The following is a 24,920-nucleotide window of genomic DNA, read 5'->3' on the forward strand; positions in this document are numbered from 1 at the left end:
ACGGGGCGACAGCCAACGCGTCCCTGTGCCCAGCACAGGAAGGGGGATGGGGGCGGTTTGTGGTGGTTCAATGCGAGTCCACTGCAGCAATGGAACTTCAGCTGGTAATTGGGAGTGCAGTCAATACTGCTGTTACTTTTTTTCAACAAAGCTGCACTTCAGATAGATGGGTTTGTTAACTTTTGTTTTCTTCTGAGACATAAAGCTATGGTGGGGTTAGCTCGTGTTCTTTTGTAACGGTGATACTCTCTGGTGGTGAACCCTGTTCAAACTTCTGCTCTTGTTCTTGGGGTAACGGGCCCTTTCAGGTACTTCCAACTGTTTAAATTACTATTGAGAAATAAACCAGTTACCCAGCGTTAACTCACGCGGATGCGCAGCAGCAGGTCCGCATACCAGGCGCCCAGGCTGAGCAGCGAGGGGTACGCGCAGCGCGTCCAGGACTCGGGGACGCTGTCGTAGAACAGTGCGTTCGCCAGCTCCTCCATGTCCGCCGTGATCGTCAGCTCGCCCTGCAGAGAGCGGCTGCTGGAGGGGCTGGGCTGGCGTTGGGAGGGGGGCGGGACCCGGCGACAGCCCCGCGGGGCGCGGAGATAGTTTGGGAGGGAGACGCTGCCCCCGCGCACCTTCAGTCCCAGGTCCAGCTCCTTCAGCGAGCGCCGGATCTCCTGGGTCAGGATGTTCATCCGCTCACATTCCTGGAAGGCGACGACAACAAACGGGGTCTTCTCCTCCGCTTTCGCCATGATCTCCGTCATATTGAACGGCTCCGGCAGCTTCTCAAGGATCTCCTCCAGGACCGCCTGCACCTGTGAACAACACGCCACCGCGCTGCTCCTACCTGAACAGAGCTGCTGCGGGTCACGTTCATTAGCTCCCTAAGGCTTTTCTTCCTCTGCCTTCACGTTCTCCCGCCCTTCCTCCTCTGTTGCTAATACTCTGTTCTTTCACTAACTGCTCTTGGATCTTAAAAAGCTGCAGCTCTTTCTCAGTAGCCAAGAAGGTAAGAGCTGGAGTCACAGAGGCTGTGAAATCCAAGTGTGAGCTCAGGGAGTCAGATGAATGGTGGTGACTGAGCAGGTTCCAGCTGGGCCAGAGTCGCGTCTCTGCTGCCTTGCTCTGATCAGAACCAGTTCTTACGGGTCCCCCCCCGCCCTCCCAGCCTCTAAATTGTCACCGTGCTGTGACCCCTCACTCGCCTTTTCCTCGCGGGAGACGCCCGAGCCGCCCGCAGCGTCCGACTCCTTGGGCTGCATCTCCAGCACGGTGCGGAAGAGCTGCTCCGAGGTGAGGGTCAGGAAGCCGATCTCGGCGTTGGGGTGCAGCCCGTACAGGTAGGGGCTCTCGGGGGGCAGGTTCTCGTCGATGTACTGGTGGTAACCCTGCGCGGGGCAGCAGGTGCGCACAAACGTGACCGTCGGCGCTCGGTGGTGCCGCCTCACCGCCCTTGCGCGTCCAACACGGTTTTGACTCACATCTTGCCCAAGTTTTTCCCTTACCGCTCCGGCCACAGGAATTATTTTTGCAGCGATTCTGTGTGTTTGCATGAGACAAACTTTTCTCCCTACATTCCCGCTCGGTTAGCGAGGGAACTCTGACCCGTGTGCATTTACCCAGGGCAGTGGTTTCCCACACCAAACTGCAGTTCATCTTCCTTACCTTGTAGTCCAGGCTGGGAGGGATCAGAAACCCCGGAGCCAGGTGAACCTCCCCGTCCAGCATCTCCGGCTGCACGTACTCGCTCAGGTACGTCCGGCACAGCCGCCGGTCCCAGTCGTCAGTGATGTGTCCCCCGTACATGATCTCCCCAAAGAGGTACCGGAGATCGTCCCATGGCACCTGCAAGGGGAGCTCACGTGGGGCGGCTGTGGGGCTGGGGTGACGGCACCAGGGTGGCCTGTCCAGCGTCCGGGGGGGGTGCCAGACCCTGGAGCCGCAGGGGCTTGGTGACAGTGAGAGGAGCAAGACGGGGACCCTGGGCCTGCCGTCCCATCTTTGTTCAGACCAGCGCGGCGGCCCCAGCCCCGCGCGCTGCACCTTCCTTCTCAGGACGGGCTTCACCTTTAGGTGGAAAGTCATTTAAAGAAGGTTGATTGTCGTGCTGTGTGTTGGGCCGAGGGGCGGTCCCTACCGTGGGGTTGGCCTCCAGGTAGTTGTAGAGGACGTTGATGGAAATGGTCAGGTCGCCGTTGTTGAAGGGGTAAGGTCTGTTCCAGCCCTGAGTGCCAAACTTGCGCCGCTCGGCCACCACCGCGTGGAAGTAACAGAGCGCAAACAGGATGCATTTGAACTCCATTTCCTTGGTGCTCATCTCCAGCGTGTCCTGCAGCGGGAAAAACGGGAGACCTGGCAAGTGAAGGAGTGAATGTTGCGCTCGGCTCCCTCTGTTGGAGGAAACGGACGGGCGGTGGCAAACGGGACCTGGGAGGTTTAGTAAAGAAAAAACCAAACAACAACATTATTAAGGTTTGCTAGTTGGTTAGTTTTACACTCATTTGTTTGTAAAATACGTAGGAATCACACACACCCCCCCTGCTGACAGCCCAGGGAAAGGTGCTGGTGACTCAGCTCCCCGGGTCGGCCCTCGGGTGGCTCCCGTCACCCGTAAATCGCATCATGACAAACGGCAGCAGGACGTGCCGGGGGCTCCTGGCACAGTGTCCGTCTGCAGTGACACCCCAGACACGCTCAGCCCTTGCAAGCGGAGCCGTGGGGATGGGCAGCTGGACACACGGACCCACGGCAGCCGGCGCAGCGTGACTGCGGCGGGGAGCGCGTACCTGGGTGAAGAGGTCGAGGGCTTTGTGCAGGTTGGCGAACATGCCCGTGGGCGGCTCGTTGGTGATTTTGATGGCGTCTTCCAGCAGCCCCTGCGGGATGATGTGCGCCTCGGGCGTGGGGGCCGGCTCGGCGCTCATGAACACGCGGTAATCGGCGTGGCTGCCCTCGCTGTACTGCTCCACCAGCTTCTCCAGCCTCCCCAGCCACCGCGCCACCAGGTGGATGTTCTGCAAGAGGAGCCCTCCTGTCCTCCTGTCCTCCTGTCCTGCTGTCCTGCTGTCCCGCGGGCCTGGAGCACAGCCTGGGGATCCCTCCACCCCCACCCTGCCCTGGGGCTCCACAGGGCCGGTGCAGCACCGCAGGGCTGGGGACGCCGGAGCAGCACCGCAGGGCTGGGGACGCCGGTGCAGCAGTGCAGGGCTGGGGATGCCGGTGCAGCAGTGCAGGGCTGGGGATGCCGGAGCAGCACCGCAGGGCTGGGGACGCCGGTGCAGCACCGCAGGGCTGGGGACGCCGGTGCAGCAGCGCAGGGCTGGGGACGCCGGTGCGGCGGATGGGGAGCGGAGCCACCGCCAGCGCTCCCCCAGTGTCACCTCCCGGAGAGCACCTTTGTGTGATGGGGACACGGGCTGGGGGGCCTGGGGACACCCTGAGCCGAGCTGGCGGCTGGAAGGGCTGTGTCCCGGTGTGTCCCGGTTGCCGCAGGGCCGTCCCCCCGTCCCCACCCACCTGCAGGATGACCCAGTGCCCCTGTAGAGCCGCCATCTCCAGGGCTCGTTCGGCCACGACTTCCTGGCCCTGCCCCAGTGACACGTTGTGGATCTTCCCGTTTTCAATGGTGAAGTTCAGCTTTTTGCCTGGGGAGAGGAGGAAAGTGCGTGAGGCGCGTTTGCGGGCACCGCGAGCAGGAGCGCGCGGCTCACGGCAGCACCGCGGGTGCCGGGGGCAGCGGCTCACCCAGCGCCTCCAGGTCTTTCAGGGGGTCAACCCCAGGGGAGAGGATGAAGAACAGGGGTGTGGAGGGGCTGCTCTCCTTGTACGCCTTCAGCAGCTCAACGCTCCTGCCTTCCACGTACTTGCTGCCCATCTTCTCTTCCACAAAGTCCCTATGGAAAAATGAACGCGCAGTGGCGTGAGGAGCAGGCGGTGACACGCAGGGTCTGTCAGGAGGGCCCCGCGCCGCCAGCACCTGATGGCGTAGGTCATCCTGTCGGGCCGCATGCAGCGCAGCATGCACAGCTTCTGCAGGGCCGTCTTGCTCTTCCACTCCTTGGGGAACACCTCCTTCTCCGGCACCTCGGACTCCACAAACTTCTTCCATCGCTTTGCTGAGCCCTCGATGTCGTTGTCCAAGTTCCTGAACTCTTCCATTTCCGAGAGCACCTTCAGGTCCCACAGAAAGGGGTGAGTGGGCCCTGGAGGGACCCGCGGGCTGGGGGTCCCCGCGCGCACCGGGGGCCGCGCTGGCCTCGCCCGGCGCCGTGGGCGACCACGAGGACCAACCTTGATGCCGCCCCAGCCCTGGTGCTGCAGGAAATCCACGGGGGACGTGACGCCGGCCTTGCAAGGGAAGCGCAGGAGGAAGTCCAGCTCCACCGGGTTCACTTCTTTCTTGAGTGTCAGGACCTGGCGAGGCGAGCGCAGCGTCACGGCTGCCCCGGCACACGCGGCGCCGCGCGAGGGGCTGCCGAGCACCAGCAGCACAGGAGCGAGAGAACAAGCTAAACCAGCATAAACTCACACTCAGTATCGAACAACGGCAGCCGCAAACGTGGGCAGGTATTACCTGGAAGGCGACCTGGGCCAGGAAGATGAGTTTGTCTGCCTCGAAGAGGCCCCGTGCGGTGTACATGTAGACCGAGTAGGTGATCTCGTCCGTCAGGTTGATCACCCTCTGCTGGATGTCGTCGCTGGGGGCCGAGTGCTGGATGGCTTTCTCAAACACCACGCTGAACGCCTGCGGGAGCCGGGGAAGCTCAGCACCCGCTGCTGGGGGCTCTGCCGGCAGCATCGGTGCTCGGCAGCAAATCCCTGCGCTCCCCAGACCCGTCCTGCCCACACAAACCAGCTCCCTCCGGGCTCCCGTTACCTTGAGCGAGAACTGGTAGATGGGGTTGATCTTGTTGAGGTCGCTCAGGATGAAGTACAGCAGGGACGCTCGTTCTGCCGCTGGCCTGTAGTTTTCTCTAGCGACGTTGATTTGCGCTTCGGTGACTTTGGCTTCTTTCACCTTTGGACACGCACGAGGGTGGGTGCTCGGCCGCCTCCTCCCACGTGCCGAAGCAGCACCCGGCGGTGCACGGCACCCGGCCCGCTTACCTTTTCCTCGATTTCTATGGCCGTGCGCTTCGTTGTTTCCAGGTTCTCCACCAGCGCCGTGTCCTCCAGGAACTCCCCACCGGCGGCGGAGAGCCGGGCCAGCAGGGAGTCCTCCAGCTCCTTCAGCCTGATCTTGAACTCGTTCTGGCTCTTGGTGAGGTTTGCCTACACACCAGGGCCCCAGAGAGACACGTGTCACTGACGAGCCCGCGGCGACGCTGGCAGCAGTCGCCATGCCCTGACAAGCACCGCGCGCCAGAGCGCAGCGTCAGCCGCGCTGCCGGCTTTACCTTCCCTTAGTCAAACGTTCTCCCCTTACGTGCAGCCCCAGACAACGCACCGAGGTGCCTGTGAGCTGAGGTTCTCGTGCTGTGACCGATGCCAGAGGAGGGGATGTGGCTCGGGCCGTCACCCGCGGGGCAAAGCACGAGCCCGAGTCCCCGCGGCCGCCGCGGCCGCCTGGGCTGCGGCTGAGCCTGCGGGCGCAGGGACGGGGGTCGTGCTGCGCTGCCCCCAGCCGGGCTCCTACCTTCAGGGTCTCCAGGTCTGGCCGCTCTTTGGCCACCACGGCCGCCAGGAGCTGGTCCTCCAGTCCCTCCCGCGTCACCAAGAAGTTGATCAGAGTGCACTGAGCCTGCACCTCTGGCTTGTAGTGAGGGTTGAAGTACTTGGTGTGCAGAATCAGGCGGAAGCGTGGGTGATACTCCACTTCTTTGTCTCCTATCTTAATGTATCTGTTCAGTTAATTAAACAAATTGATTTCTGTACACTTGGCAGTGACTCATCACAGGTGCAAAGGGACATAAACAGACGTTATAGGGGGCGGCAGTGGCTGCTCAGAGCAGGCGAAGCTCCTCAGCACCAGAGAACAGGGGGTGCTGACCTGCCCTTCTTGATGGTGTTCCTGCCCAGCAGGTGATCCAGCACGGGCTCTATCGACTCGCCCACGTCCTCGATCAGCAGCGTCTGTCCCTCAGCCACCGCCCGCTCGATGACGTCCAGGTAGCTGCAGCCCAGGGGGCAGATGTGGCGCGGGGCGAGCGTGCGCCCGGCCGCTGCGGCCCTGGGACCCCGCGGAGCCCCCGCCGGGGTGTCCCCGCAGTGCGGCCGCCCCGTCCCGCACAGCCCGCGGCCCCGCGCGCTGCCCACCTGCGCTGGCCCAGGCGGATGGCCCGCAGCTCCTCCCCGTATTTGTTCTTGATCCACTTGATGCCCTGGAGCTGGGCGTCCACGACCAGGGGCCACCGCTCGGTGTTGCAGAGGATGGTGGCGTTCTCGATGGACGTGCGGTCGCTGGGCAGCCCCTGGTTGCTCCAGGTGGCCACGTCGGCGGCGTCGGTGAGGAGGGTGAGGGGGTCCAGCTCCGGCGTGGTGGGGATGGGCACCTGGGGGTGTTGGGTGCCTGGCCGTGAGCAGCGGGGGCCCCTCAAAGCCCCTCGGTGCTGCGGCCGAAGGGCAAGGAGCCCGGGCAACCCCGGCCACTCACCTCCAGCTCCCCGAGGAAGGGGACCCAGTCCTTCTCCAGCAGCTCCGTCCGGTACTTCTTGGTGAAGTAGCCGACATAGGACACGAAGGCAGAGACCAGCAGCACGTCCCCACACACCGTGTTCTCCTGCTGCCTGAGCATCTCCACCGACTCGGCCCAGCGGACGTTTTCGGATGCCAGGCCCCCAATGAGCCTGGGGGTCAGAGATGGCGGCTGTTGCGGTGCCACCCGTGCCCGTGCGGTGCCGCGGGGGTTCACGCCGCTCTGCGCGGTACCTGTTTGCCAGCGTGATGACTCTGTTGGTCGCATCAGCCTCCTGCTGACATTTGAGTTTTTCAGCCGTAGCTTTCTGAAAATCCGCCGTGAGTGCTGCCAGGTTGGCATTCAGGTCCTTCAAAAGAACACATGCACGGCTACCTGCGGCACCGGCGCCGCCGCGCTGAGCCGCCGGGCCCAGAGGGAGCTCTGCAGCAGCTCCCGCACCTGGGCACCAGCCTACACGAGTTATAGGAACCTTCTCGCCCATTTTTGGCCATGACCCACAGCTGAATCGCTGGCGGCCGATGGAGGTTGCAGCTATAGGCGAACAGTGGCCGGCTGTGCCAGCCAAGGCGAGCAGAGTCTGGCCACGGCCGCCACGCTGGCCGGGCTGCGGGGGACACGCACTTACCGCAATTTTCTTTTTAATGCGAGCGAGTTTCTCTTGTGCCTCGGCCAGCTCGGCGTTGGCCTCGGCCAGCGCCTGCCGCTTGGGCTCCACCTCGCAGTACACCTCGTAGAACCGGACGATGTTCAGGCACCAGGAGCACAGGCCCGCGGCGGCCGTCGACTTGGACATGATGAACTCTGGATCGAAACTGGGGTCGGCCTGGTAGGGCCTGGGGCGGGAAACACGCTGCGCTGCGGCACCGCGCCACGGCTCCGGCGGCCCCGTCCTGCTCCCCGCGGGCTCGGGCTGCCGGCGCTGCCCAGGGCTGCCCGCGAGCCCCCCGGGCCGAGCAGGGTCTCCCCAGCCCCCAGCTCGGGGCAGCCCCATGGAGCCACCGTGGACTCACTGAAACGCCTTCAGACAGGGCTCGGGGATGTGCTCCTTGTCAAACTTCTTTAAGGCATCAAGGAAAGCGTCTACTTTTCCCATCATAACTTTCGCTGCCTTCCAGCTCTTGTCCTTCGGTATCTTGCCGTTGGGAGCCGTCAGCACCATCACAGCCGCCGTCACGTTCACCACGGCTTGGGGCGGGGACCCAAAGGACTTCAGCTCCGTCAGGTTGTTCTAGGAAGGGACCGCGGGGACGCTGAGCACCCCCAGCACCAGCCAGGGACCCGCCTCCCGCCCAGGGGTCGCCCACCTTGTTGAGGGTGTCGAGGGCCTCCTGGGCAGCCACCAGCGCCGGCTCCGCCTTGGCCAGGTCGGTCTCGCACGCTCGCTGCTTCTCGGTCACCACCTGGGGGGACGAGGGGATGGGACGAGGGGACGGGACGGGGTGAGCGGCCGGAGCTGATGGAGCTCGTGCTGCCCTGTCCCACGTTGGGCCCCGGTGTTGGGCTCTGGCTCAGCATCACACACCGTGTTGATGGCCTGGACCTTCAGCTCCTCCTCGTCAGCGATGGCTTTCTCCTTGCTGACCTTCTGCGTCTCGACGCCCACCACATGGATCAGTTTATCTGCGTCCTCGTTCTTCTGCTTCAGCTCTATCTCCTGGACTGCCAGCTTGGCCTTCAGGTCATCCACCTCGATGGGGGCGAAACGGAGCAGGTGAGCGGGCTGATCCCAGCGAGCCCGGTGGGCCTCACAGCGGTGGCTCGGGGACGTCCCGGCCACCGCAACTGTCCTCGGGGACGCGGGTCCTGTCAGCACAAGTGACACTGTGGGCAGGTACCTGCGACGTCGTGCTCTGCAGCTTCATCAGCCCCTTCTCCAGCCTCTCGATCTTGGCAGTGAGCTCGCTGCGTTTTTTCGACAGCAGGTTTTGGTAGAGCTTTATCTGCTCCAGGAAGGTCTTAGGTGTGGTGTAGTTGTAGCGTCTCTCCGTGGACAGGTACCTCTTCGACATCTCCTTCACGCTGGTGTGCACGTGGGCCATGAACCGGCTGATGGAGACCTTGACCTCGGGCTGCGCCAGGAACAGACCGTGAGCCGCGGCGCCGGTGCAGAACCAAACCCGTCACAGCGCTGGTTCCGCATCTACCCACAGGGCCGGGGGGCAAATGCCGCTTTTCATTGAACAGCACAGGGTGCGCTGGAGAACGTGGCTGACCATGGCACCAGAGATGCCGGCGCTTAAGCCCAGCTCTGGTTCTCCTGACCCTAATCCCTCAGGTTAAGCCGGGCTGCACTGCGGCAAAGCTGATGCTTCCAGCTCGTTATTTGTGGTGGTGTCTTAAGGACAAAGGGGCGATGAGGACGGGTTTGTCCCCAGCGCGGGGCTGCAGGCTGTGACACCAGAGCCGCCCCCGACCCGGCACGTGGCCCCGGGGAGCAGCAGAGCTGCAGGTTGACCCGGAGCAGGCGGTGCCCCCGGCTCCCGGACGGGGCTGGGTGCGGGTGGCAGGCAGCACCCCGGGCCCCACTCACCTCGATGTCCCCCGTTTCCTCCAGGAAGCGGCTGCTGACGGACACCAGCGCGTCCTCCGGCCACTCGTGGAACCAGTCGATGGCCGTGCAGTTGACCACGGCGGGGAAGCGCCGCGCCCGCACCCGCAGCGTGGAGCCCACGGGGGAGAAGCAGAGGATGACCTGGGCCAGGGCGTCACACGTCACCGCGCAGGGAAGCCACGGCGTGTGTCCTGTCTGCAGACAGGCTGTGGAGGGGAGAAGCCAGGAGCGCTGACAAAACCCCTCCTGGGTGAGCACCCACCTTCAACTGACGCCTGACTTTGTCTATAAATAGTTTCCAGCAATTTTCCCTTGTATCTGGCAATCCAAGTAACTTCGCCGTGGTCCTCATGGCACTGATAATTTCTTCCACCTCATCATCCTGAAAGAGCCCTGGCACCTCCCCAGACGCCAGGAAATCGTTGATGAGGACCAGGAACGATTCTTCAGCAACCTGGGAGTCCGTCATCAGGAACACAGTGGGGAGGTTCTTCACGGCCGCCTTGATGTACTGGGCGGCGAGGTCCAGCTGGGTGGGACAGAGGAGCCGTCACCCCGAGCCGGTCCCCGCGTGCCGGGTTCGGCTCCGCCCGGGCCCCGCGGGGCAGGACTCGGGGTCAGAACACACGTCCGAGCGCGTCGCACGGGGCACAGCCGCAGCGAGCGTGCCGTGCCGTGCCGTGCCGCCGGGCCGTGCCGTGCCGTGCCGCCGGGCCGCGGCGGGGCCGCGCTCACCTTCAGGTCTGGGATGCCGTAGCCTTTCCTCAGTGTAATCTGGAACACGTTCAGGTTGCTGATGAACGCTGCCAGCCGCGCCAGGCTCTGCTTCCCGCTGCCTCCCACCCCCACCAGCAGCGCGTTGCCCTGGGGGGACTCTAAGATCCGACTAATTCTGCAAATATGAGACACCGCGTCTTCAAAGAGCACCTGGAGAAAACAGGACGGGGAGGTTTGACAACCTGAATCACGGCAGGAGAAGCAGCAAATGCCCCACGAGGTACAAACCCAAGGAATTGGTGTTGCGGCGGTTGGGGCCGCGGTGCTCACCAGGCTCATGGCCGCGTTCACCTCGTTGTAGCCGTCCAGGGCCTCCCCCAGCAGCTTGTTCAGCGCCGGCCAGCTCGGCACCGGCAGGTACTTGGGATCGCCCAGGCCCTGGGCGAAGTGGAAGTAGATGTTGGGCTTGGCGAACACCAGCTCTTCACCGAGTTCCTGGGAGAGGCAGAGCCAGATGTGGGGCTCAGCTGGGGGGGCTCAGCTGGGGGCTCAGCTGGGGGGGCTCAGCTGGGGGGGCTCAGCTGGGGGCTCAGCTGGGGGGGCTCAGCTGGGGGCTCAGCTGGGGGCTCAGCTGGGGGGGCTCAGCTGGGGGGCAGCCAGGCACTGCAGCACCACCACCGTGGGGCACTCCCTCATTTTCCAGCACAACTTACACCAAAGAACTTCTTGCAGGTGTCCACCAGTGTCCTCCCAAAGGTGGTTTGATCCTTTTCATCGACGAGCTTGTCCCCGTACACCCTCTCGGCTTCGTGGAGCCAGAGGCGCACCAAGTCCACGGGAGCTTTCAGGCACTCGGGGGTGGAGAACAGCAGGCCCTGCCGAACACCAAACCCCTCAGCCTTGGGAGTTTCCTTTACTGCTGCTCAGAGCCGGGTTTAAAGGTTGGCTTTGGGAAGAGCCCGTGGTAACGTGCAGGGACACGGTGCACTGCAGGATGTGTGACGGAGGAGAGAAAGGCATGAGAACGTTTTAGAGGAACCAGCCCTCCCGCTACCTGGAAGATGTTGGAGAGGTCACGGAGGTTGAAGATGTAGTGGAACTTGATGGCTGTTGGCAAGAAGATGGAGGCGACCTTCTGGTGCAGAGCTGCGGGCAGGGAGCGCGGTGAGCGGGCGGGCAGGTCCCCGGGGACCACGGCAGCCCCGGCGGGGTCCCCGAGCCTGGTGTGGCCTCCCCGGTCACTGTGGGCAGGCGGGACAAGCCCCAGGTTTTGGCTGGACCATTTCCAGGGACTCACCCAGCGCTGCTGCTACCAGCTGCGGCTGCAGCTTCTGCACAGCTGGCGGCATCTTCTGCAGCTGCAGGTGCTGGGCGAGGATGGTGCTGTACACCGTCAGCAGAGCCTCCTGCCCGGGGAAGCTCACGGCGAAGACGCAGAAATGGCGCTGCGGGAAGGAGCAAAAGCTCAGGGGGGAGCTTTGCCCCCAGGGGGTGATGCAGGCAGCCGGCACCGCAAGGCGCCCCACCACATCACACCCCATCACACCCCATCCCACCCCATCCCACCCCATCACACCCCATCACACCCCATCCCACCCCATCACACCCCATCACACCCCATCCCACCCCATCACACCACATCACACCCCATCCCACCCCATCACACACCATCCCACCCATCCCACCCCATCACACCACATCACACCCCATCCCACCCCATCACACCCCATCCCACCCCATCCCACCCCATCACACCACATCACACCCCATCACACCACATCACACCCCATCCCACCCCATCACACCCCATCCCACCCCATCACACCCCATCCCATTCTGTCCCACCCCATCCCAGCCCCTCCAGGCTCTGGTCCCAGGAGAAGAGACATGGTGAACACGGCCCCGGCCCCGCGTACCTGCAGCCTGGGGTCGATGGTGAAGGACCCCGCGGTTGGGTTCATGCAGGCCACGTACTGGCAGTTGTGAATGTCCTTGAGGGTCAGTTTGGTCCGGTCGTACCTGTGCAGGGACCGGCTCTGTGACACTTTCCAGGGCCGGGGTCCTCCTGTGGGGCTGTGCTGCCCAACCCCGCCGAGCTCCGTCCGCTCCGGTGACACTGTCTGGGGCCCTTCCCGCGCCCCACGGCCAGAGCCGCCCCACACCCCCGCGGCCCCGGCACTCACTTGTCACCTCCCTCCCTTCCCAAAGCAGCCCCCCGCCGCCTGCCCTGCTGGGGATGGGGACCCCGCGGCGCTGGGGCTGTTTGCCGTGGCGGGTTTGGAGTCACCGGGAGGGCGTTTTCCTGTTCCCTGCCAAAGTCTCCCCGTGGCTCTGGGATGCACAGGCCGGGGAACCACCAGCTCAGCCGCACCGGCAGCGCGGCCAGGACGGCACAGGCGCCAGCGCGGCTCTGCGGGCGGGGGTCACCGTGCCCCCGCAGCGGGGCCACCGGGCGGGCACCTACCAGTGCCCGTGGTCCATGTGCTGCCGGATGAGCGTGTGCGGCGCCACGGTGCCGTACTTGTCCACCTCCGGCATGTTCATGTCGTCGACAAAGTAGATGAGCCTCCGGGCGCCGGGCGGGCCGTAGTTCCGCCCCGATTTCTTCTCCAGGGGCTTCTCCAGGACGGCTGCGGCGAGAGGGGCGGGTGGGCAGGGCGGGCGGGCGGGGGGCCGCGCTGGGGGCACAGCCCGGGCCAGCCTTACCCTGCAGCATGGCCGAGGTGGTGTAGAAGTTAAAGGGCACGAACTGCACGAAGTACTCGTCTGTGCTGAGCGCTGCCAGCTTGTCCCGCATCATGACCGACTTTCCCGTCCCCGCGTTCCCCACCAGCATCACCGGCCGCCGCTGCTCCATCAGCAGGTCCATGAAGTAGCGCACGCGGGTGGTCTCAGCCGTGTGCACCATGGAGGCCTGGGGAGAACACGCGTTGGTGCCGGGGCAGCGCGCCGAGCCCCGCCCCGTGTGCCCGGCAGCGCCGGCTGCTCTAGCGGAGGATGCTCTCTCTCCAAACAAACCTGGTCACTCTCTAAAGCAAAAAGGTCTCAAGTGCTTGGTTACTCTAAAGACTTTCTGACCAAAAATAGGAGCTGTCAGAAAAATGAGTTATTAAAACACAACAACACGGCACAGCTCCTGGAACTGTCCCCGGTGTTCTGTTCAGCCAGCACACGGGCCAGATTCCACCGCGGCACCTCTCCCTGTCCCTGACACCTCTGACACGACCCCCACTCAGGACAGCGTTTCAAGAGACGCGCAAGTGAAGTTCCAAAGGCCGTTTTAGCACTCAGGCAATAGTGAGCTCCTTCGTGAGGATCTACAAAGCCACAGGCTAATGTGAAACTAAAAGAGAAGAGCTGCAGCTCGCAGCTCTCGCTGGGGTTTCCGCGGGGCCGGCACAACCAGCGCAGCCGCAGCCCTGCAGCGCGGTCCTGCCCGGCCGGGCGCCCGGTGACGGCCACGGCACACACAGCTCGCGGGAAATACCTGTAAAGGGACTTCAGGATCGAGCTCGAATTTTGGCACTTTCTCAGTCCAGGGCATGAATTTCCTTGTTTTCGGGTCAATGTAATAGTCAAAGATTGTCCCCTGGGCAGGATACTTGACAGTTTTAAACTCGCTCACCCACCACTTGCTGAACTCCAGGCGGTAATCCATGAGCTGCGGGGAACCAAACAGAAAACCTCAGAAACCGGCCAGCGCGGTTGCTTTAGCGCTTGCGCAGGATGCGGCCGTGGGCCTGGGCCGGAGCCGCGGGGCGGGGGCAGCGCACCTGGTCCTGGAACATGGCCCCGCCGAAGGCCCAGGTGCAGGCGAACACAAAGTAGAGCTCATAGAGGTCCCGGGGCGAGTCCGGCGGGACGGCCTGGGGCGTCAGGAGACACTCCAGCAGGTGCAGCACCGTGTGGATCAGCGTCACCTCGGGGACCGGCGTGATGGTCTTAAATCCCTTCTTGACCTTCTCCAGGCACACCGGCAGGTACTTGTCAAACAGGAGCGTCAGACTGGCCCGCTCGGACTGCGCCGTCCTCGTGTCGACCCAGCTGGTCACGATGCTGCGGGGGGGTGGCAGGGCTGCCGGTGCGCGCACGGGGCCGGCGCCCAGGCCCCCGCTGCCCCGGCTCCCCCAGCCCCCAGCCCGACCCCGCTCCCCCGGCTCCCCCAGCCCCCAGCCCGACCCCGCTCCCCCGGCTCCCCCAGCCCCCCCGCCCGCCCCCCGGGCTCACGGGTTCCAGCCCAGGTCGGCGGGGTTGATGTAGAGGATTCCCGCGCGGGACACGGTGGCCGGCGTGGCGGTGCGCAGGTGGCTGATCTCGAAGAGGAGCCGCATGGTGGGGTTGAGGGGAATGCGCTCGTTGCTGGCCAAGGTGAGGATCTGGGGAAGCAGCTGGTCACGGGGGATGCCTGATCCCTGGGCCCAGGTGTGAGCGCAGGCTGATCACCCTGAGTTAATGAGCGAGCAAAGCTCCTGGGGCGTGATGGCACCGACCTTGTTGTCATCCATGACCGTGTTCAGGGACTCGATCCACATGGGGTCAATGTCTCCATCAAGGATGATCCACTTGGGCCCCTTATGTGTGATGTTGGCCAGGTCACGCATGGCTGTAGAAAACAGACCTGCCCCATAGAGGGACAGCGGTTTGTCCCTGGCAGCTCTTGCCACCCACGGCAGGTTTGCTGAGGGACGCGCAGGACTGGCGTTCCCCAAAATGTGTTCCTCGCCCCTCATGGTCCGGTAAAAAGCCCCAAGGAAAGATCTTCCCACTCCACCACCACAGCACAAAGTGTTTATAGATTGGTATTTTACGCAGGTATTTGCCCACGTGGCAGCTGCTGCTGCAGAACAGCTTGTTCCGGGTCCCACCCGCACGCGTGTCGGTGTCTCACCGTCCTTCCACTCCCGCGTGGCTGGATGAATGACCCCAAACAGCTCATCACAGGTCACGGCCTTCGGGTCGAGGTCCACAGTGACCGGCCTCCGCTTCATCATCTGGTACGTCCTGTTGAGCGACTTCAGCACCTGCGGAGATGGGACCGGTGCAGCCCCTGCCCGCAGCGGGGACATGGAGCCGCTCGGGGCTCCGGGTGTTCTGGGCTGGGCAGGAGGGGACCCCGTGTCCTCGGGGACAGTTTGGCCACTACCTGGGACTTGCCGCAGCCGGTGTTGCCGATGACGAAGACAGAGTGTCTGACTTGCAACAGCTCCTCCAGCTGCACCACCTTCAGCACGAAGCTCTCCTCTGCCTGCAGCTTCAGCTCCACAACAGCCTGCTTGATGATCTGCAGGGACAGGGGTGCTGAGCGCCGGCAGCCGGCACAGCCCCAGCCACCCCGCGAGCCGAGCCGGCGCCTCAGCCGTGCCGCACGGGCCTGCCGGGCGGGGATGCTGCCGGCGCGGGGGCCGCGCGTGCGCTCGCACCTTCTCCAAGTTGAGATCCCTCTTCCTGGGGACGTCCAGGGCTGGGAACAGGTCTCCAATCAGCCCCATGAAGACGGGCAAGTCATCTGTTACGATCTTGGGGATGTTGAAGTCTCGTAAAGCTCTCATCAGGACTTGATCCTCAGCACGGCCAGGGTCCCCCCTCTTCAAGGAGCCGGCTACCACCAGCACGGACTTGATAGCCCGCAGACCCCAGTCGTAGTGGTCCTGCCAACAGGGAGCAAAGTGTCACAACTCCACCTTGGTGAGGGAGGACAGCTTTAAACAATGACGGAGAGGAACACCCCGTCCCCTGCCCCACACCGGGTCATCCAGGCGGTGCCCTAGGCCTGGCTTAAGTGAGCTCATGTCCAGGACAAGCTCCAGCTGGGGGTTGTGGGGCAGGCAGGCCTGCTGCCTGGGAACGTGCTTTAATGGCCAGTCACTTTTGCTGAGATCAATAATAGCTGGATGCTCTCATCTTAACTGGCTGCCATGCCATGCCATGCCATGCCATGCCATGCCATGCCATGCTTATTTCTTCTGGAGGACAGAAACGTGCCACCTGCTGCAGCAGCGCGGAGGCAGAATTTGTCCAGGCCTAGAGCGGGACGGCGCAGGCCGTCAGCCGGCACGCTGCCACCAGCAACGCTGCTACAGTCCCTCAGCTCTGAATTCAAATGAACTCTTTGTCTGAAAGAACCTTGCAACATTGCTAAATTACCTGTTTAGACAGCAGCTCTTTGCAGAGCGTATACAGAGTAATGAACTTTCTTGCTAGAAGTTTAGCATCCATAAATCCCTCCGCGACAAGCATGATTTCACAGATCAGCTCAAAGTCGGGCACGACCATGGCGCAGGGTCTGGAGCGGAGCAGCGGCGGGTGAGCGGGGCCGGGGTTCACAGCCCTGCACCCTCACGGGTGCTACACGGCGGTAACCGCCGCAACCACCGCCGCTCTCACACCAGCCCGGCTGCCCGCGGTACCTGAACAGAGCTTTTAAATTCTCGGGCAGTTCTGTCCGGCCGGCGTAGCCGGGGTTCATGGTGATGAACAGCCCGACCGACGGGACCAGGGTGATTTTCTCTCCGAGGAAATCAAACGTTTTCTTCTTGGCGCGAATTGCATCTTGTATGCACTTCACCTGGCGGGATGGGGATCAGCCGGCAGCCCCGCGGTCCCTGCCCGGCTCACCTGCACCCCCCATGGACACCCAGCCCAGGGGGTGTCCTGCCCTTGGCGGTGCTGGAAACACCACCAAGAGCTGCCCGAAGCCATGGCAGCGTGGCAACCCCAGGTCAGGAGAGCTGGCATTGATTCAGCTTCTGCCCCGGCACCGCGACGCCCTGTCCCTGGCAATGGCAGAGCCACTGGGGTGACGGGTCACCAGGATGGGACAGGGCTGGGCTGTGAGGTCCTGGACATGCCCAAAGCCCCTGGGCGGCTGCACTTCCATCTGCCTCCCAGCACGACAGGTGAAAATGACAACAAACTGTCCCTTGGAGAGTCAGATTGAACTGAGCCAGCGTTCAGGACACACACTGGGAACACCGAGCGCTCGGCCCCAAACGCAGCCCAAGCTGCAGCTGGTTCCCCACGGAGAGCACGCACCTGCACGGCGATCACGGACAGAACCTCCACCGCGATGCGGTTGAACTCGTCGAAGCAGCCCCAGGCTCCGGTCTGAGCCAGCCCCTTGTAGATGTTGCCACAGGACTGGGGACAAAGCACCAGAACGGCATCAGCCGCCGTGCCGCAGCACAGGGCTGCGCCCGGGGCTGGCGGGGAGCCGGGGCGCGGGAGCGGCTCGCTCGGTGAGCTGCTCTCTGGGAAACGCCCGGCGGTGTTAAAGCCCCCGGGCTCCCCGGCCACGAGCTGCCCAGGGCACGGGGTTGTGCGGGACAGGCTGGCACCGGGTCTGGACCCGCAGTTTTCTCTCCAGCTGCTGAGCAGGCAGGGGAGTGCGGCTCCAGGGCATCGGCTCCAGGGCATCGGCTCCAGGGCATCGGCTCCAGGGCATTGGCGCCGGGTGCTGCCGCCGGCCACAGGGGATGCACGCTCAGCACTGCCTCCCGAAAGTGGGTCCCCCCCATCTTGGCCACCACCCCGCGGTGCCACTGTCCCACTCCCCACCTTGTAGTCCATCTGTTCGGAGCAGTTGAAGACGTAGACCATGGTCCCTATGGCGCGGCCCAGGTCCTTGGTGGTCTCCGTTTTCCCGGTGCCCGCAGGGCCGGCGGGGGCCCCTCCCATGTAGAGGTGCAGGGACTGCGTCAGGGTGATGTAGCATCTGCCGCGGGAGGACGCCGGGGCTGAGCGGTGCCGGCAGCGCGGCACGGCCCCGGTGTGGGCAGCGGGGTGTGGGAGCGAGCGCCCACCGATCGGTCAGGGGGGTGATGACCAGCCGGGGCGTGTTCCCCAGGTACTCGTACGAGTACTGCAGCTGCGCGTCGCAGATGTTGGCGTAGCAGTGCTTCTTGCCATCGTCCCAGCGGTGCCGCAGCTGCGACTGCCAGGTGAAGGCCTGGGCGCTCTCCACCTGCGGAGCAGCGGCTGCGGCGGGCAGGCTGGCACCGGCACCGTGCGCCCGACCCGCAGGACAGCCGCCTCCCGCACCGGCGCTGGGACCCCTGGCCACCTCCGGGCAGGAGGGCAGTGCGCAAACAGGTCCCAGTGCGATGCTGGGTGGGCGAGGACCATCCCCCGCGTGCCCAGCAGCCGCGGTGCACAGCCGCGCACCACACACCGCGGCAGGACCCAGCCAGGCTGCTCCTGGCTCCGGCTTTGCACGAGGCCCGGCCCCATGTTGCCTGACCCCAGCTGTGCTGTCACCTGCCCGGCTCCCACACATGCCCAACACCCCACATGTGGCTTCCTCATGCACTCGGGATACTTTGGAAATCTTGGAAAGTAATAAAATAACAGGAAATCTATGCTCAGAAGTATCAAGACACAGGGCAGTAACAATCTTGTCCTGTAATGAATACCTTCGCGAGAATCATTTTGGCCACAACATCCCTGGCGTGGACGTCGATGGTACAGATCGTCATGATCTTCATCCTGTCGCCAGCACTCAGGTTGCCAATGAGCAGTGAGATCAGCATGTTTAGCTGGGTGATCTGAGGAGCAAAAGAAACAAGGAGGAGAATGGCTTCATCCTTTGCCGTCTCCGGTGAGCCGCAGCCTGGGCCGCACCGTGTCGGGGCAGAGGGGCCGCGGGACACCGACCTGCTTTTTGTTGTAGTCCTTTATGGCGTTCTCATAGCCTTCCTCCAGCTTTGAGAAGGCCATGCCGACCTCGGTGGTCCACCAGATCTGAGTGCACGTCAGGGCAACCTGCAGCAAACCACAGGGACAAAACGCGGCCACAAAGGGAAAGGCAGCGTCCCCGAGGGCTCCGCAAGGCGCCGGCGCGCCCGCCCGTGCCGCAGCTCCCACCTGTGCCGGGTAGTCAAACACCCACTGCTCCCGCGCCTTCTCCTCGTAGGTGGCCAGGGCCTCGGGGATGAGGCTGCGCAGCGTGGCGCGCATGCTGCCCAGGACGCGGTTCAGCCAGACCTCCACCTGCGGACACGCGGCAGTGCGGCTGAGCCGGCAGCTCCCGCCCGGACGGACCCGCCGCGCGCAGACCCGGCCCCGCGGGGACCCCACGGCTGCGGAGCCCGGGCTGAGGGTGACGGAGCCCAGAGGCTGCGGGGCTGGAGGGGTTTGCGACCCTGGTACTGCACCAGCACTGTTGTACACCTGTGAGGCAGAGCCTGTTTCTACAGCGTGTGGGTTTGGTTTTAGTTGTTCGGATTTGGCTGCAAGCCTTCGCGATTGCATTTTAAACCCCCGTCAGGCTGTTAGTGTGCAACAGGCACAAGGTTCCTCCCCGTCCCACCCTGCCCCGCGCGGGCCCGGCTGACCTGGCCAGACAGGTCACAGTCCGCGTCGAAGGGCACGTACTCCTCGTCACCGCTGAACATCCCCAGGGCGACCTTCAGCGGCTTTTTGTCCGCACCCGTCTTGAACTTCAGTTTAGCCAGACTGTCGAACAGCTTTGACAGATGCCGGGACACCTGGGGACAGTGGCCGCAGTCGGGGACAGTGGCGGCGGTCGGGGACCGTGTCCGCGCAGGGGTGGGCGCGTTGGCCCCGCACGGCGCTCCGGGCGGTGCCAGGGACGCTGTTCTGCCCCACAGCATGAGAAACATTTTAAAACTGCTCGAACAAGCACGCAAGAGCCACAGGACTCGCCTCCGTGCTCCACACGCAGCTCATACCTCTACTGGCTCAGTCCCGTTAGATAAAATGTCGAGCAGGTCTGCAGAGGAAACAAAGTAGAATCTGGGGAAAGCCAGTCTCTTGGTCTCCAGGTATTCAGCCAAAGCCTTCTCACAGACCGCCAGCCTGACCGAAACCAAGGAGAACGCCTCGTTAACCCCCTGCGCGTTGGCTTTTACTCTTCGCCACCTCCTTGTCATTTTGAGATCAATGTAATTTCGGAGAAATTAAACGCTCCTCTTGGCCCCAGGGCAGCCAGTGGAAGTGTCGCCAGGACAACTTGAACCTCACCTTTTCTGCAGCTCCTCCAGCTTGTCGTAGAGACCGGGCTTGTTTGTGGCTTCGATCACTTTGGGAGTTTTTACCGCATCGGCCATTATTACCTGCAAGAGGAAAAATCCTTTGGCTCTACCCGAACCGGCCGTGAGCTCCCAGGGGCGCGGGGGTGACGGCTTCGCACTTTGAATTCCTCATCAATGGTATCAAAGAGCTTTGACTCCTCGGGCAGCTGGCTGCGGATGTCCTCGGAGCCAACGAAGATGCTCTCCAGGTGACTCCACGTCCTCTGGACCTCAAACCAGATGTTGATAACGGAGTCGGTGGTCGACAGCTTCTGCTGCCAGCTCGACACCTCCTGAAGGAAGAAGGCCAGGTACTTGGAGGTCATCATGTTCTGCAGCTGTGTCTGGTGGTCCTCCAGCGTCTCGATCATCTCCTCGTTCGACTTGAGCAGCACGATGCCAGTCCTGGCGTGGGTCTCGTGCTCGAACTCCATCACTGCCCACGTGGTGTCCAGGCTGTTGAGCACCTGCAGACAGGTGTGAGGAATGAGTGGACTCCACGGTGCCCAGCCCCAGCTCCCGAGGAAGGCGGGAGGGACGTCTCCCCCGGAGCACGGGCTCCCCGGCGGCCCCGGAGCGGGAACGCGAGCAGCAGCAGCCGCAGAGCCGCGGCGGAGCAGGGCTCTCGGCACAGCAGGGCAGGAACTGAGCCCCACTTACCTTCTCCATTCCTGACTCTTTTATGGCTTTGTCCACGATGCCAGAAACCTCATCCTCGAACTTGTGCAGGTTCAGCTGCAGCAGTTCCGCGAGGGTTGTGTCCTCAGACATGGTGAAGTTCACCTGCAGCAGAACTGGCACCGTCAGGGCAGGGACTCCCCTCGGCTGAGCCAAACAAGTCATTAGCACCCACGTTTAAGGACCCCGCACAGGTATTTGTGTATGGCCAGCTTTTAAAGCGGACTGCGCGCTTCCCCGCTGCGCGCAAATCTGGGAGCGTCTCGGCTCAGGGGTGGGAGCCGGGGGGGCGGGAGCCGGGGGGGCGGGAGCACCTTGGTTGCCTTCATGAGCTCCTGCCAGTGCCGGTCCCTGATGGCCGGGTTCTGCAGCTCGTTCACGGCGCGCAGGGACGTTATCATGTTCTTCACGCTGTTGTCCAGCCCCGTGTATGCATCCCAGCTCCTCATCTCCTTATCCAGGCTCCGAATGTCTTTAGCAAATTTCTTACAGTCAATATCCATCTGCTCGACGTTGATCTCCTTCCACCTGGTTGTCTTCCAGTCATCGATACTCGTGTTAACCTGAGTTCAGGGATACACTCTCACGGAACACGGAACTAGCAGTGGCGTCCCTGCGCAGGGTGACGAGCAGGGTGCCCATCGCCCGCACAGCCCGTGTCCCCGCGCCGGCGCTGCCAAACGGCCCCGCGGCTCGGCCCCGCTCCCACAGCAGCAAGGCTCCCGGAGGAGCTGCGGCCGCTCCGCGCCTGCGGCAAAGCCACGCGGCCCAGCCCGGCCCAGCGCCGCAGCCGTCCCTGCCAGCCCGGCCCCGCGCCGCAGCCGTCCCTGCCAGCCCGGCCCCGCGCTGCAGCCTGTCCCTGCCAGCCCGGCCCCGCGCTGGCCCACGCTGCTGCACCCACCAGGACAATCATGTCCCAGAGCTGCTTCAGCAGGCACAGCTCCCTGCGGCACACTTTGAGCTGCTTGTATTTTGGGACCAACACTTCGAAGAGCTTGGCCGACTGGCACAGCGCTGCCAGGTCGCTCTCCATGGCGGCGACGTTCTTCTGTTGCTGGTTGGGGACAAAGAAAAGGTTTCAGCCTGGGACTGAGTGCCAGGGACGTGTCTCCCACCCCAGCGATGGCTCCGTCCCGCTGCAGCGTGGCGGGGGTGGCAGAGTCGCTGCTGCAGGGCCGGACCCTCCATGTTGGGTTGGGAACCAGAGCTGGACCAGCTGCACCCCTAAGACCACCCTGTGCCCCCCGGTGCGCAGGGCTGGGGCAGCCGGCAGTGCCGGTGGGGGTGGTGGGGACCGGGCGTCCTCCCCATCCTTACCCTTTTCAAGGACCTGTAGGGCTCTGGCGCAGTGTACAGAAACGGGGCTTTTTCCCGGAACACCTCCCGGAAGGTGAGCTGCCGGACCTGCGCGGGGACACGGGTCAGGGGCAGTGGGGGCAGCGGGGACACGGGTTGGGGGCAGCGGGGACACGGGTCGGGGCAGCGGGGACACGGGTTGGGGCAGCGGGGACACGGGTCGGGGCAGCGGGGACACGGGTCGGGGGCAGCGGGGACACGGGTTGGGGCAGCGGGGACACGGGTCGGGGCAGCGGGGACACGGGTCAGGGACAGCGGGGCCGCAGGCTCTGCCCAGAGCTCGTCCCCGCGCGCAGGGCGGGCACCTCGAACTGCTGGCACTTCTTGTGGATGGCGTTGACCTCGATGGCTTGCAGGGGAGCCGCGTTCTGCTTGGCGCGCAGGGCGAGCTTCTTGGTGCCGTCCCAGCGCTCGGGCAGCTCCTGCAGCGAGCACCGCGCAGCATGGGCGGCCTGGCCCAGGGCTCCCTGGGCCCCCTCGCCCCACGCAGCTCACCTGGAGCTGCAGGTGGATCTCCTCCGGCATCTCGTCTCCGTAAGTTCTGAGCAGGGCAATCGTTTCCTTCAGGGGCCCAAACATGTTGTCGGTCACCGCCTGCCTGTCCTTCACCCTCATCAGGTGTCCCATCACCTCCACCAGCCCGTCGTAGTCTCCCTCCTGCAGAGGTTTACTCAAACCGACGTTTGCCTCTCGGATGAAATCCTCCAGCTCTTGCAGACTGCAAGGGAGGTGGCAGCGTCACCAGGCGGCCCCAAGGGTGCTCACGGCTGCCCCCCCGCTCGCTGGGGGTCCCTCTGCAGAGCACAGCCCAGGGACTCGCCCCACAGGGGTGCCCGGCAGCTCTGTCCGTGCCCCCACGCTGCGCATCTGCGCCCCAAGGGACAGCTCGGTGCCTCGGCCCTGCCCAGGCACACAGCGGTGCCACCGGCACAGCTCAGCCAGGCTCCGGTCACCGGCTGTCCCCGGCCTCGCGCCAGGGTCGCTGCCCCCCACCTGGTGGTGACGTGGTTGGAGAGGTGCTGCCGGAGCACCTGGCCGCGGCGCCGGATGGCGGCCAGCAGCGCCTGCTTGAACGGGCGGCAGTTGCACCGCAGCCACCCCCTGAACAGCTCGGTGTTCGAGAACTCCGACACCTCCTGGCACAGCTCCTCGTACGCATCGATCTGGGGACGAGAACCGGTCACGGCCCACGGCCGGCACCTCCGCGGGCACCCGGCGCATCCCGAGCACCCACCACGCACCTCCTGCTGAAACATCTGGAGGGTCGGGGTCCCGCCGGCCGGGGGCTCCTCCAGCTGCGGCTCCTCGGGGCCGCTGCCCAGGGCGAGGAAGCGCTGCAGGAACTCGGCGGGGTCCTCCCGCCACAGGTAGTTCTGCTCCTCGAAGCTGTTGCTGTACTCGATGCCTTCCCTCATGGCGCTGACCGCCAGCGACAGCACCTGCTCCCGCATCTGGCTGAGCTCCGCATGCTCCCCCAGCGTGGTCTGAGGGGACGGCAGAGCTCTCAGGGACCGGCTGGGGGGACCGGGCGTCCTCACCCCCCTCCAGCTGAGCCCGGAGCTGCCACCCGCCCCGGACTGACCTCGTAGTTCAGCTGCCCCTCCAGCAGCCGGGGCACGCGCGCCGCCGAGCCGTAGGTGTCCCGGAGGAGACTCTCCATCAGCTTCAAGAAGCTGTTGTCGTCCGCCGTGTCCAGCGAGGGCCGGTACTGCAGCGTGTTGTCGCTCAGCTCCAAGTGCACCTCGAACAATGGGGCCACCTCCTCCTGAAACACGTCAATGTCCAGCGTGGTGCTCCCCGTCCTGTGTCTCCCCAGGTCCCCAGCCCCGACACCGGCACATCCCAAGCATGCACAGCACCACGGAGCAAACCCGGACCTACATCTGGGACCATGTTGGTGAGCAGGAACTGCACAGTTCTGTGGACAAGTCTGAAGAATCCATCCAGCACGATTCCATCCAAGTACTCCATGTAGTCCAGCCAGATCTGCGATGACTTGTCAGCCTTAAACAGCTCTGCGTTCTCCTGCAAGCAGAAAAAACCCAGCTAATACTTGTCAATACCCAGGAAATGCAGCAGCTCCTGACACTGCGAGTGAGTCCCCTCTCCTGTCCCCATGGGCTTGTCCTGCTGGGCGGTGGCACCGATCCCGTGTTGCTCCCTCCTCCCGGCTCCGACACCGCGAGCTGCAGCCTGGGCAGCGGTTTCCGCGGCCTGTGAGGCTCAGCAGACCAGGGGATCGCAGCTGGGTTTGAGTCCAGTGCTCAGCGACAAAGGGGGACACCGCTGGGCTCGGAGCAGCGCAGCCCTGCCTGCAGCGTCAGGGCCGGCTCTCACCTCCACCATCCCCTGGATCTTCACGCCCGCGTCGGTAATGGCAGCATAGCGCTTGGCTAAGGCGTTTGCTTTCCCATCCAGGTCCAAGAGCGCTGTGTCCTTTTTGTCCTTCCTTTCGAACAGGGGATCGCTTGAGCATTCCTGCAGGGAGGGGACGACAGGGCTGCCCTGCTGTGCCGGGGAAGGCAAACCCCTTCCCGCCACGGTGCCCAGACAGCGCCAGCAAAAGCCACCTCCATCAGCTGGGTGATGCGTTCCACGTTTAGCTTGGCTTTCTGGACCCTGGTCTGCAGGTCGTCCAGGACCCCCCTCGTCTCCTGGACGTACTCCATGACTCCTGCGAGGACACGCACAGCCCAGCTGAGCGCTGAGCCAGCGGCTCCGCGCAGCGAGCGGCACCGGGCGCTCGGGGATGGGGGTGACGCCGCGCGGTGCCCCCTCCCCACCGCGGGGCAGCGCTGTCCGGTGTGGTGGCCGTGGGGACCCGCGGGCAGCCAGCGGGGTGGGGACCCATCAAAATGCCCTTGGGCAGCTGAGGGTGGGTTTGTACCTTTGTGGTGCCAGAACAGGGTTTGCTCGGCGCTGGCCAGCCGGTCGTCCACCGCCGCCAGCTCCTCCCCCA

General features: G+C 64.1%; 2 protein-coding genes across 2 annotated transcripts in view; both read right to left on the reverse strand.

Annotated features, from left to right (window-relative positions):
* The window catches only part of DNAH17 (dynein axonemal heavy chain 17), a 26,174-nt gene extending 2,580 nt beyond the window's left edge, over positions 1–23,594 (reverse strand). The window contains exons 1-61 of the mRNA XM_082067202.1: positions 23,544–23,594; positions 23,203–23,445; positions 22,955–23,124; positions 22,457–22,679; positions 22,267–22,383; positions 21,923–22,009; positions 21,507–21,659; positions 20,920–21,168; positions 20,588–20,710; positions 20,047–20,394; positions 19,878–19,969; positions 19,586–19,712; positions 19,229–19,381; positions 18,759–18,884; positions 18,549–18,656; positions 18,308–18,439; positions 17,699–17,859; positions 17,454–17,610; positions 16,932–17,036; positions 16,307–16,464; positions 16,044–16,182; positions 15,320–15,547; positions 15,043–15,180; positions 14,788–14,920; positions 14,390–14,517; positions 14,127–14,275; positions 13,673–13,955; positions 13,387–13,560; positions 12,606–12,813; positions 12,364–12,529; positions 11,816–11,918; positions 11,197–11,344; positions 10,954–11,045; positions 10,613–10,774; positions 10,230–10,394; positions 9,918–10,109; positions 9,445–9,711; positions 9,162–9,323; positions 8,467–8,700; positions 8,154–8,318; positions 7,936–8,031; positions 7,642–7,859; positions 7,257–7,464; positions 6,862–6,977; positions 6,587–6,779; positions 6,250–6,485; positions 5,984–6,106; positions 5,630–5,834; positions 5,101–5,265; positions 4,871–5,011; positions 4,568–4,738; positions 4,285–4,407; positions 3,971–4,164; positions 3,739–3,887; positions 3,511–3,638; positions 2,781–3,008; positions 2,132–2,323; positions 1,660–1,839; positions 1,200–1,382; positions 627–809; positions 369–512 (exon numbers count right to left, since the gene is read on the reverse strand). Coding sequence (XP_081923328.1) covers positions 369–512; positions 627–809; positions 1,200–1,382; positions 1,660–1,839; positions 2,132–2,323; positions 2,781–3,008; positions 3,511–3,638; positions 3,739–3,887; positions 3,971–4,164; positions 4,285–4,407; positions 4,568–4,738; positions 4,871–5,011; positions 5,101–5,265; positions 5,630–5,834; positions 5,984–6,106; positions 6,250–6,485; positions 6,587–6,779; positions 6,862–6,977; positions 7,257–7,464; positions 7,642–7,859; positions 7,936–8,031; positions 8,154–8,318; positions 8,467–8,700; positions 9,162–9,323; positions 9,445–9,711; positions 9,918–10,109; positions 10,230–10,394; positions 10,613–10,774; positions 10,954–11,045; positions 11,197–11,344; positions 11,816–11,918; positions 12,364–12,529; positions 12,606–12,813; positions 13,387–13,560; positions 13,673–13,955; positions 14,127–14,275; positions 14,390–14,517; positions 14,788–14,920; positions 15,043–15,180; positions 15,320–15,547; positions 16,044–16,182; positions 16,307–16,464; positions 16,932–17,036; positions 17,454–17,610; positions 17,699–17,859; positions 18,308–18,439; positions 18,549–18,656; positions 18,759–18,884; positions 19,229–19,381; positions 19,586–19,712; positions 19,878–19,969; positions 20,047–20,394; positions 20,588–20,710; positions 20,920–21,168; positions 21,507–21,659; positions 21,923–22,009; positions 22,267–22,383; positions 22,457–22,679; positions 22,955–23,124; positions 23,203–23,412 — 10,011 coding nt within the window. The 5' untranslated portion in view covers positions 23,413–23,445; positions 23,544–23,594. The remainder of the gene's footprint in view (positions 1–368; positions 513–626; positions 810–1,199; positions 1,383–1,659; positions 1,840–2,131; positions 2,324–2,780; positions 3,009–3,510; positions 3,639–3,738; positions 3,888–3,970; positions 4,165–4,284; positions 4,408–4,567; positions 4,739–4,870; positions 5,012–5,100; positions 5,266–5,629; positions 5,835–5,983; positions 6,107–6,249; positions 6,486–6,586; positions 6,780–6,861; positions 6,978–7,256; positions 7,465–7,641; positions 7,860–7,935; positions 8,032–8,153; positions 8,319–8,466; positions 8,701–9,161; positions 9,324–9,444; positions 9,712–9,917; positions 10,110–10,229; positions 10,395–10,612; positions 10,775–10,953; positions 11,046–11,196; positions 11,345–11,815; positions 11,919–12,363; positions 12,530–12,605; positions 12,814–13,386; positions 13,561–13,672; positions 13,956–14,126; positions 14,276–14,389; positions 14,518–14,787; positions 14,921–15,042; positions 15,181–15,319; positions 15,548–16,043; positions 16,183–16,306; positions 16,465–16,931; positions 17,037–17,453; positions 17,611–17,698; positions 17,860–18,307; positions 18,440–18,548; positions 18,657–18,758; positions 18,885–19,228; positions 19,382–19,585; positions 19,713–19,877; positions 19,970–20,046; positions 20,395–20,587; positions 20,711–20,919; positions 21,169–21,506; positions 21,660–21,922; positions 22,010–22,266; positions 22,384–22,456; positions 22,680–22,954; positions 23,125–23,202; positions 23,446–23,543) is intronic.
* On the reverse strand, positions 23,496–24,630 carry LOC309446920 (dynein axonemal heavy chain 17-like; the record flags this gene model as incomplete). The annotated part of the gene is made up of 4 exons (XM_082067121.1): positions 23,496–23,726; positions 23,843–23,986; positions 24,299–24,439; positions 24,532–24,630. 4 exons carry the CDS (start codon positions 24,628–24,630, stop codon positions 23,496–23,498), a joined length of 615 nt encoding a protein of 204 aa, XP_081923247.1.
* Between the last annotated feature and the right edge of the window lie 290 nt (positions 24,631–24,920).

Source organism: Streptopelia decaocto (genome assembly GCF_964273445.1).
Source record: "Streptopelia decaocto genome assembly, chromosome: 16".
NCBI lineage: Eukaryota > Metazoa > Chordata > Aves > Columbiformes > Columbidae > Streptopelia > Streptopelia decaocto.